The 10,888-nt window shown below is 47.8% G+C and overlaps 2 protein-coding genes across 2 annotated transcripts; one reads left to right on the forward strand and one right to left on the reverse strand.

Annotated features, from left to right (window-relative positions):
- Positions 1-404: 404 nt before the first annotated feature.
- Positions 405-1,701, forward strand: LOC121135990 (major allergen I polypeptide chain 1-like). The gene is made up of 2 exons (XM_040735482.1): positions 405-716; positions 1,558-1,701. Exons 1-2 carry the CDS (start codon positions 486-488, stop codon positions 1,585-1,587), a joined length of 261 nt encoding a protein of 86 aa, XP_040591416.1. The 5' UTR covers positions 405-485; the 3' UTR covers positions 1,588-1,701.
- A 2,193-nt stretch (positions 1,702-3,894) lies between these two features.
- On the reverse strand, positions 3,895-9,906 carry LOC101830811 (RNA-binding protein with multiple splicing 2). Its single transcript, XM_040735445.1, has 3 exons — positions 9,867-9,906; positions 5,919-5,971; positions 3,895-5,415 (listed from the first exon to the last, which is right to left on the reverse strand). Exons 1-3 carry the CDS (start codon positions 9,904-9,906, stop codon positions 4,894-4,896), a joined length of 615 nt encoding a protein of 204 aa, XP_040591379.1. The 3' UTR covers positions 3,895-4,893.
- Between the last annotated feature and the right edge of the window lie 982 nt (positions 9,907-10,888).

The raw sequence follows: 10,888 nt of genomic DNA on the forward strand, positions 1-10,888 counted from the left end.
AGTAAACCTTTATTTCCCATCCAAGGCCCCCACTTTGGAGGCCTAATTGAGGGGCCTTTTGCCTGGCTGGCAAGTCATCATTTCCTTGAGGTTTCTTATGACATGTGACCTTAAACAGAGCACTAAGAAGGGGACCAGGCTGAGCCAGGGAGTTTACTGATCTGGATGTTTTCCTCTTGCCAAAATACACATCTCCCCTGACACCACCCCAGGGAGTATCACGCAGTATTCTGGGAGGAGTCTGGAAGGGCTCAGACACAGCCCCTCCCTGCCCACTGAGCAGCCCAGGGCAGTTATAGAAGGGGCCAGAGCTGGGTAGGAGCACCTGCCATCATTACCATAAAGCTCGCTGGTGCTCTCATGTTGCTTGGAGCTGCCCTGCTCCTGACCTCAGGGGGAGATGGGTACTAGGCTGTGGGTGTTGGGGATGAGGGGTCTCCAGGGCTCTCACACCTTCACTTCCCGGGAAAAACTCATGTGATCTGATGTTAATTTTCAAGGGAGGATCACCTACTCTTTATGTTCCAGATTGTGGCATTTGCCAAGCTATAAAAGAAAAGGTTGAGCTTTTTCTTGGCCCATCTGTGGATGACTATGTTAACTTTGTGAAGAAATACAAGGATGACAGTGCCACACTGGAAAATGCTGAAAATCTGAAGAACTGTGCTGATAACAATTTGAGAGAGGAAGACAAGGAGAGTGTACACAGTTTGCTGGTGAGTTCTCTTGTGTCTGCCCAGGATTCTGTCTGCTGCCCTGCTCACCCTAGGTTGGCGATGGAGCCTGTGTTCCTCCCCATCACTGCAACTCCTCTGTGCATCCAGAAAGAGGCCTCTCCCTGGTTAGGTTATCAGGACGATGGGGCAGGAAGGGACAGTTAGGAGGCCTGAGCTAGGCCTGGCTGTTCTGCTCAGCCCAGCCAGACTGGACCCTGCAGGATCCCTGCCCCCACAATACCACTTGGCCTCCATCAGCCTTTCTGAAACAGACTTCGGTTGTCAGCCACAGGAACACAGGGTCTGGTACCCCTTCTCCTACCTGGGTCTTTTATCCTAACTTGTTAAGTCTACCACTGCACCCCCAAAACACTTATTATCTTCTTGTCCACTGGATCTCCAAAATCACTAAGTAGAATCCAGGGTGGAGAATGTAATTGAGTCCCCTCTTTTAGCTAGAATTAGTATGCTCATTCAACAGGCTTGTGTCATGTACCTCAGGGTCTTCATGTGACAGGAATAAGATCACTTGTGGGGCCATAGCTGGCTGAGGCTCACATGGAGCCACTCCAGGTCCTGCCCAGCTGCTTCTACGTTCTGTCCCGAATGTGCCCATGGTGTCCCGAGGGCAGGTGGCTCTTTCCATCAGCCTGGATTGGAGGCTGTTTACAAGGCTTGCCCTGATGTCGTTTGAGGGAAACAGGAAGGAAAGTTTGCTCCCTGGACCTGAGCAGACCCAGGATATATGGCAGATGGGTACAGCTCCCCCTCAACTTGTTTCCCGTGTATGACCAATGACCTCCCCTTCACCTCTCATGCCTCACTGACTTTCTCTTTCCAGGCGAAAATAGATGCTGACAAATACTGTTGATGAATCCATCTTTGTGGGAAGACTCAAGGAAACCACTAAACTGCTCACCTGCATAGATGCAGGAAGCCCTACCCCTACCCTCCAGGTGTCTAAGACCAGGATTCCAACAATAAAAGGCGTGCAATCCACAGGGGAGCCTGGGCTGTGTGGATTTGAGATGGGGCATTGATTGTGTTGGAGAATGTGCGGGACAATCATCAACATTGAACTATCACTGCTCAATTGCATGCTGCCAAAGTGTCCCGGAAGCATGCATTAGGGAATGCCAAGAGACCACATTAACCACTGCCAGAGTGTCTGTGGTTCAGACTCCATAGGGCAAGTACATGATCTCCCCGATGGAACTCCCCAGAAGCAAGGAGCAGTGATGGGTCAGAGAGGCTGTGTGTGCTGAGGATGCAGTCTCATGATTCTGGAGACAAGACTTCCCTTGTTATTACATTTGTATCTGTGTGTGTGTGTCTGTCTGTCTGTCTGTGTGTGTGTAGAGTTCAAAGGTACTCCTTAGCATGTTCCCTAATTGGATATTGCATTTCCCTATTTTTGTTATAAAATAGAAAAGCTTATATCTAATATGAGAAAAACTATATAGAACAAGTGCAATAACTATATACAATGTATCCAGGAAATAAATTCATCAACAATGTCTAGTCTGCAAATACTTGACAAATTCAGATAGAATATTCTGTTATCTATCCTTTCTTGGTGGTTCCAAAAGGTTGAACGTAATTCACCTTGTATTGCATCTTGCATTACCAAAAGTATCTTTGTATGTCTCTCAACCTCATACAATTTACATATTGTAGGGGAGAGCCCATTTAGATACAGGCCACACCCCTTTGTAGAATGGTGGGTATCTTGGGTACCTGAGCTCTCCCCTACACCATTAACTTAGTGAATGTCTTTACTGAATTAACTTCTAGGAAATTGTAAGAATAAAGTCTTCAATTCCATCAGCGTCCCAAGAAAGAAATAATATTATCTGACTAAGCAGAGTGTGCAAGCAAGGGACTTCCAAAAATGTGACAAATGACAGACAAACCTGGCTGCCTGGACAGTCTTCCAAGGTTCCTCTGTAATGTTGGGGCACCTTTCTTCTGACTAAAGGCCTGGAATATCTGACAGACTTCTGTTAATCAGGATATTTTCACGGGCTTTCCTCCCTTTTCTTGGCAAAGTTTGTAAGTCATGCTCTTTTATGTGCTGCTTGTCCAATTTGGCTGCAAACTGTCAGCAGTCAAGACAAGAGCAATTTCTTGCCCAGTGGCTAACATTTGCCACAAGAAAAGTAAACTCATTGTGGAATTTCTTCAATGACCATGATCTTTGAAGAAGATTGGTGCTGCCAGGAGCAGTCATGTCCCATTGTCATGACAAAACCCTGCTATTAAAACATTTTAAATGCTATCATCTGCTAATGGTGATCAGGAGTGGGATGATGAATTTCCACATAGAATGACAAAAGATTTAAGGGAATTTTAGAAAGAAAGGAACGGAGGATAGCATGGGTTCTTGGTAGCAGCATTTTTCTCAGGTGTGCTCTATTTTGATATCAACAAGCAAAGACTCTCAGGGCTTGCATAAGGGAGTTTTCCTGACTCAGTATAAAAAACAAGGTTCTTTTAAAAGGCTCTACTAAAGATTTTAAAATGTGTACATACAGCTGGAATTGGCAGTGACTACATCTCTAGGCCGGCAGGTTTTGCTGGATCTCAGCATGGACTGAGACAGGGAGCTGGAATCACGCCCCAAACATACAGAATGAAGAAAGAATATTAAGAGCAGCTAAAGAAAATGTCAAACCTATCAGAATTATATCTCACTTTGCTATGGAAACTCTGAAAGCCAGAAGATCCTGGATAGATATGCTAAAAAACTAAGAGATCATGGATGCCAGCCCTGACGTCTATACCTAGCAAAGCTTTCAATCACTATAGATGGAGAAAATGGAGAAAACAAGATATTCCGTGACAAAACTAGATTTAAATAATATGTATCCACTAATCCAGCCCTACAAGAAGATCTGGAAGGAAAACACCAACCCAAGTAGTTAAGTACAACCGGAAAAACATAGGCAATAGATAATCTCACTTTACCAACAGCTAAAAGAAAAAAGGGGTAAAAATCCACATGCAATTCCAACAACAACAATTCCAAAACAAATAAAAATGAGCAATCAATGGTCATTAATACCCCTCAATATTTTTTTCACTTTAGGTTTTTCTTTTGCATTTCATTTATGATCCAGTTTCACATTCTCACAGGGTCAGCAGTTACAATAGCCACCTCCAGACATCACCCACAGTCCGAAGCGGCCAAACATCCGAGCTGAGGTTAAAGGTACAGCACAGACATGCTTGTAAAAGAAAACAAAATTGCACAATTCATCCTTCATCTCATATTCTTAAACCAATGCCCGACACAAAGGCCGATTGCTGAGGAACGGAAACCCCTTTCTTCATGCTTCAAACTAAACATTAAACTTATCTGACAGGCTGAGCAAGGTCTCTTCAATAATTAATGGTAAACACATGAAAACCCCTTTATGATCCATAAATATTTTGTTACATAGGGTACAAAAATACTTTTCAGGTTTTGGTTGTTTTCAGAGTTCAGGAAGAATGAAGAGCAGTGGCAGGGTAGGGTGCTCTGGGGGAGGGAGGCACAGCTTCTTAGGCTTGTCAGCCCTCTGGAGAAGGAGACGATCAGGACTCTGATTGGAGGTGAAAGTCAGAGGCTGCGGATCTGCTGCCAGATGAGGATGGAGTCTGCGTGTATGCGTGCGCGTGTGTGCGTGTGTGTTTATGTGTGTGTGCAGCGGGGCCTTCAGGTCAGAAGTGGCTGCAAGGCTCAGGCCTCCCTGAAGTAGGGTGGGTGTAGGAGTCAGGAGTAGAGAGAGAGACTAGGCTTGACAAGCCTCCAGTGCCAAGACCTGTTGCTATGGCGACAGTGTAGGAACAAACTGTACAAGTGTCACAATCCATAAACATGCGAAATTAAATGTCCCTTTTCCTTGATGGGGAACTACAGAAGTAAGTTTGAGCAGGAGGTCAGGCTGTGCTGGGTTCCCAGTGAGGCCGGCAAGCTGGGCCTAGGTGTCCGGGTAAGAAGGCCTCCCGATCCTCCTGGAAGGCCTTGGAGAACTGAGGGAGGAGGAAACGAGAGCCATCCACTGAGTCAGGCTTCAGATTCACAGTGTCTAGAGGGGAGCAGCAATTCTGCACAGGCCTCAGGTGGCAGTAGGGCAGAGCCCTGTTTTGGCCCCAAACAACCCAGGACCAACTCCAGGGTAACAAGACTGAGGAGCTAACAGAACTGGCGATACTTCCATCCTTGCTGAGCGGTATCAGAAGAGGGATACCAGCGCACCTGAGCATGGAGGGTGGCAGCGGCAGCGGTGGCGGCTGGGTAGGTGAGCGTAGTATGTGAAATGGCTGGCGTCAGCTCTGTAGTGTAGAGAGGGTAAGGGGTCCAGGCCTCTGGGGATGCAGGAATCAGAGCAGCCCCCATCAGGTCATAAGGGTCCCATGCAATCAAATGTGCTCCCAGGGCAGGGTGGACATTGGTGGGATTTGGTGTTGCTATTAGCTTGCTTTTGGCCATCTTGGTGTTGGCTTTGGCAAACTCTAGCCTCAGGGTCTGGGGGTTCTCAGGATCAAAGCGAATACCATTCAATGCCTTTTTGGCTGCTTCTGCTCCTGCCCGGCTGTCAAAGATCACAAAACCAACAGGCTGTCTTGAAGTGAGCTTGATCAGGGACCCTTCATAGCCCTTGAATGGCCGGAAAAGCAGGTACAGTTCTCTAGGTTTAATATCCACAGGGAATAGCTAATCCCACTTTACCAGCAGCTAAAAGAAAAAAGGGGTGAAAATCCACGCACAAATCCAACAACAAAAACAACTCCAAAACAAACAAAAATGAGCAATCAATGGTCATTAATACCTCTCAATATTAATGGTCTTCATTTGCCCACAAAAAGACACAGGCTAACAGAATGGATTTGAAGACAGAACCCATTCTTCTTCTGCATACAAGAAACACACCTCAGCTTCAAAGACAGATATTACCTCACAGTTAAGTGGTAGGAAAAGATCTTCCAATCAAATGGCAAGCATGCCAGTATCTTAAGGCTGGCATCATATTTTCTAAAATGGCTCGTCTCTCTTTAATCAGATACTGAGTATATCCTCCGGGCAGTGTTCTGTAAGGAATTCCCTTCGTTTCACAGCATTAAGGAAATCTCCCAGAGTTTGATTACTAACCTTATTGTATCCAGCTTCTATATAAACAGTCTGGTAAATGGAGGTGCCTCTAGTAGTGGGTTATCCACCTCAGGGCTGGTGGCATTGCCAGCCTCCTTTTTAGAATCTGGGTCAGCCTGTGCTTGGGAAACAGATAGCAAAGTGATTAAATAGATTACGCAGAAAAGCATAAAGAGAATAGAACATATTGCTCAGCAGCGCAGGGATCTTCTGGCGGCTCTCATGGGTCGGGCTTCTCTCCAGGAGACTGCCTGGGGCTCCGCTTCGAGAAGCTCTGACCCCATCCCTTCAGGCGGTTCCCCCCAGTAGAGCAGCATTCTGCTACAGTTACACAGGGGTCACCGCTGTGGGTGTAGCAATGGTCAAAAAATTTAAAATGTAATTTCTCTTTAATTTTTCTAGCCTCACAAGGAGCTGTAGGGAGAAGGAGTAACTGAGCAATCCGTTCTCCTGCAGGGATGGCAACAACCCCACTGCCCACTGATGTCATTATTTTAATCTCCCCCTCACTATCCTGGTCTATAACACCAGGGTGTACCTGGATGCCTCGAAGAATAGTACTGGACCGTCCCAAGAGTAGTCCGACCGTGCCTGGGGGCAATGGCCCATGCACCCCAGTAGGGAGGGCCTGGATCCCCATTTCTGGTGTTAGGATTGCCCGGGCAGAGGGAGCGAGGTCCAATCCTGCACTCCCCGAGGTGGCTCTAAGGAGGTCTGAGATATGAAGGGGTTGCTCTGGGGGAGAAAATGAATCCTGCCACTGCCCGGAGCAGGGGTCATTGCCCCGTACACATTGGTTTTGGGGCCCTGGGGCGGGGCCCTCCTCCCGTTTCCCTGATTTTTATTAGCAGGAAGGAAATTTCCCTCCCGGTCAGTTTTAGAGTAACAGTCTTTGGCCCAATGATATCCCCTTCGGCAACGGGAGCATAAACCAGGTCGCTTGAGACCCGTAGTACTATTTTGAGGGCACTCTCTATGGAAGTGTCCCTCCCTACCACAGCTGAAACATGTTTTTCTCCCTCCCAGAGTAGGTCTTTCTTTCCCCACTTGGGGCCGAATGGCAGCAGCTAACACTTGGCCCTGGATGAAGTTCCCATCAATGTCCCTACAAATCCGGATATAGTCATTTAGACTTTTATTGCGATAGGGGCGAAGGGCTTCCTTACAATACTTATTTGCATTTTCAAATGCCATCTGCTTGATGACCGGCATCGCAGGCCCAATGCCCCCAAATATTCTTTCTGCTACCTGACTGAGACGGTCTACGAAGTCTTGAAAAGGTTCAGAGGGTCCTTGAAGGACTTTGGACAGATGATCCCCTCCTTCCTTGGAAGGCAATGCTTTCCAAGCCCCTTGGGCCGCTGCTGCCACTTGGGCATAGACTGCGATGTCATATTGCATTTGTTGCTGAATGGTGGCGTATTGACCACTCCCGGTAAGCATCTCCACATTTCTCTGGGGCTGTCCGGCCTGTGCATTTCTTTGGGCTGTCTGGCTGCATCTTTCCTGAAACTCACCTCTCCAAATCAAATAATCTCCCCCTGATAGAGTCGCTCGGCAAAGCTGCTGCCAATCACTAGGTGTCAAGTTAAGAGACGCAAAAGATTCCATTAAGGAAAGTGTAAAGGGAGCCTGTGCTCCATAATTTAAAGTTGCCTCCTTAAGTTGTTTTATATCCTTAAAATTTAAAGGGTTATGATGCCGAATGACCTGTCCAGAATTGTTCGGGTCTGGAACTTCCAGTACTGGGGCCACCACCGGGCAGCATTGGACCCCTCCTCTGGGTCTTCCCTCCAGGTCCGAGAAGGACTGGGTTATCTCATAGGAGGAGTCCCTTTTTTCAGAGTATGGAGAAGGGTTTCTCTTTCTGTCCTGTCTTTCCTTAATTCGAATCTTTTTTAGTTCTTTTTTAAGGGCTGCGATCTCAGCAAGTAACCATTCCTTTTCAGACTGTGACGAGTCTGAGTCTGAGCTACTTCCATTTTCTAGGTCTGATAGAGAAGAATATAACCGATTCTGACCGGAGTTCTTCTGTTTGGGTCGCGCCCGGAGATCTCTACCCGTTTTTTTGTTGTTACTAAGAGACTCCCCTTCATCCTCACTAACAATGGAGCCTCTAGTTTCAGTCAGGGTCCCTTCAGATGATTCATCATCACTCTCTGCCCCTGAACTCAAGGAGGCTTGAGTCTCAGTCTCTTGTAACTCTAAAAAAGCCTCTTTTGTGTCCTGAACTACCTGGCAGTGACGAACCTTATCTGTCAAAAGTGCTCCCCTCACTAATCTCCATAAGGAGAATGTCGTAGGGGGTAAGGACTCAGATCCCTCTTTTCGTAAAAGTCTATGAAGATCACGGCGAACCTCCTCCCAATCTGGTATATTTAAGTTTCCCCCAGTAATGAACCATGGACTGGCTCGTTCGATCGATTTTAGAAAGCCTTCTAGGGTTTTAGACTTGACTGCAGTCCCATGTTCTTTAAGTAACTTTTTTAGTTGATACTGCAATGATTCTAGCTTCCCGGGACTATTCCCCATAGTTTCTTAAGCCCGTCCACTTACCTCGCTTTCACGATCTCGGTAGGACCTCCAATTGTCGCGTCTGCTGCGCGGCCTGTGTCCGAGAACGTGCGGAGGGTGTCGGGGATTGACAACACAGAGACTTGTTCAACGGTGTAAAGAAAACTTTAAGCAGGCCCCAAAAAGGTTCAAGAAAACTTCCTAAGAAAGGCTCCCACCAGAGAAGCTTCTGCTCTCTCCTCTCCCCTCTGGTTCTGCTCTGACACCAAAAACTGATCTGGGCATGGCAGAAGAGGTGATTAGTCTTTGGACAAGGTCGAGGTCAGGGTGGTTTCTGTGGGCAGGACTTTTCCAGGAACTTAATGCCCCCAGACATTGTATTGTTTTTAGTAAACATGTTTTTAGTAAACATTGTCTTACAGCTGCCTACTCCCAGGCAGAAGGGGAAGTGGGTCTCTGCTCAAGGTCTGGTGTTCCCACACAAGATAGCTGTCTGGGATCCCTTTGCTCAGAAGATAGAAACTGTGGGGGGGAGGGCAAGGTCTCCAGCTGCCGGCTTAGGCTGCTCCATTGCCCTCCATGTGTCACAGCAGTGGACAGAAGCACAGCTGGGGGGGGGAGCAGCAGCAGGTGGTACCCTAGGTGAGCAGGCCTCACACTAGCATAGACCCAGGACCCCGTGGTTAGGAAGGAGGACCTCTTTGGCCCTCACCAGTGCTGTGACTCTTGGCCCTGGTGAGGCTCTTGTGTCAAAGTCACCACAGCTCCCCGGACATACTCTGGGAACTAGGGGCTGATGTTTCCATCCTCTGGAGTGAACCCTTCTGTCCATCCAAAGACACTACTCTGATCTCTTTCTGTGACTCTTCCTTTTCCTTCCCCATCCCCTGTCAGATGCTTCAGCTACCACACATCCAGTCACTTGCCTGCTGACCACTCAGCTGTCACTCCCCTGCCTCAGACTTTGGTGCACTGTCTGCTGCCTGCATCTCCATCCCTGTCCTGAAAGAAGGGCCATAAGAAGTCGACTCAACAGAACCTTTCATGAGGCCTAAAATGTCAGTCCCAGGAGAGAGAGTGGGAACCTTTCCAGACCAGTGAATGACCTGACAGCCCACCTCCATAGCAGGGGCACTACAGCCTACACAGCCACCTCCCAGCACCCCCTCTGCTAGGCCACGGGGAGAAGGGTAGGACTCCTTCCCCTCTGGCCAGGGTAGAAGTGGTTGAAGGGTCAACTAGAATTGTGTGATAGCAAAACTCTTATAGACACTCTGAAATATCCACACTTAGGGTGTGCCTTCTGAAGCCCGGGTTACCAGCTCAGATTGCACTCTAGTCTCTCCAAATGACATCTTCAAAATGGCTGGTGCTGGTCCAAGGCAGTCATGTGGATTTTTGTGGGAAAAGGCACGCAGAGCAGCAAGGCAGAGTCGAGCAGTGTCCATTTGGGGGTCAATTGTTCCACACTGACATGTCTTTCTTATTTATGCGAAAATTACCGTAGGTCTCTTGCAGTATGACCGTAAAGAACACTCTCATGGTGATATTATCAGGGTCTCACTGTGTTATTCTGGCTGGCCTGGAACTCCCTGTGTGACTCAAACTCACAGAGATGCTGCTGCCTTCTGTGTGCTAGGATTGAAAATGTGTGACTGCACGGCACGCTTTCTTTTTTAATATTTTTTAATTATTTTAATTTTAAATAGCTTGTTTTACAAGTCAATCCCAGTTCCCTCCCCTCTTCCTGCACCCCCGATTCCCCCATCCTCCCACCCTATTGCCAATTCCTTCCACAAAGGGGATATCTAGAGTCTGTCACTTCACTCAGGGTAGGGTCCAGGCACTTCCCTAAGAGTCCAGGCTGAGAGAGCATCCCTCTTTGTGTTATGGACACACCATGTCTGTTAGTATTCGAGGGATAAACACTGATCCACTGCTCGGGACACCATAGGTTGCCCAGGCCTCCTCATTGATTCTCACATTCAGAGGGTCTGGATCGGTCCCATGCTGGCTTCCCAGCTGTCGGTCAGGTGTCCAAGAGATCTCCCCTGTTCGGGTCAGCTGTCTCTGCTGGTTTTGCCAGCCCATTTTTTGCCAATTTGCTCATCGCTCCTCTCCCTCTGTCACTGGGTTCCTTGGGTTCTGTTCAGTATTTAACTGTGGGTGTTTGCCTCTGCTTCCATCAGTCACTGGATGAAGGCTCCAGGATGGTTATAGACATCAAGTTCACTCTCAGGAATGGGCATTCGAGGTGGTCTCTACACTATTGCTTAGCTTTCCAATTGGTGTCATCCGTTTAGATCACTAGAAGTCACAATGGTGCCTGATCTGTCTTCTAACCTATGATTCCCTCTTCCCCCTATCCTACCCCTCCAGTAATCCTTCCTGTTCCTGCACGACCTACTCTCTCTTCCACTTCTCCCCCTCTCTATTTCCCAGGTCCCCTCCCCCACACCCCACGCCGTATTCCCCATCTGTTCAGAGGATCTTGCCTCATTTCTCTTCTCTTGGGTACCATGCA

This window comes from Mesocricetus auratus, unplaced genomic scaffold (genome assembly GCF_017639785.1).
Source record: "Mesocricetus auratus isolate SY011 unplaced genomic scaffold, BCM_Maur_2.0 Super-Scaffold_100046, whole genome shotgun sequence".
In the NCBI taxonomy this organism is placed as follows: domain Eukaryota; kingdom Metazoa; phylum Chordata; class Mammalia; order Rodentia; family Cricetidae; genus Mesocricetus; species Mesocricetus auratus.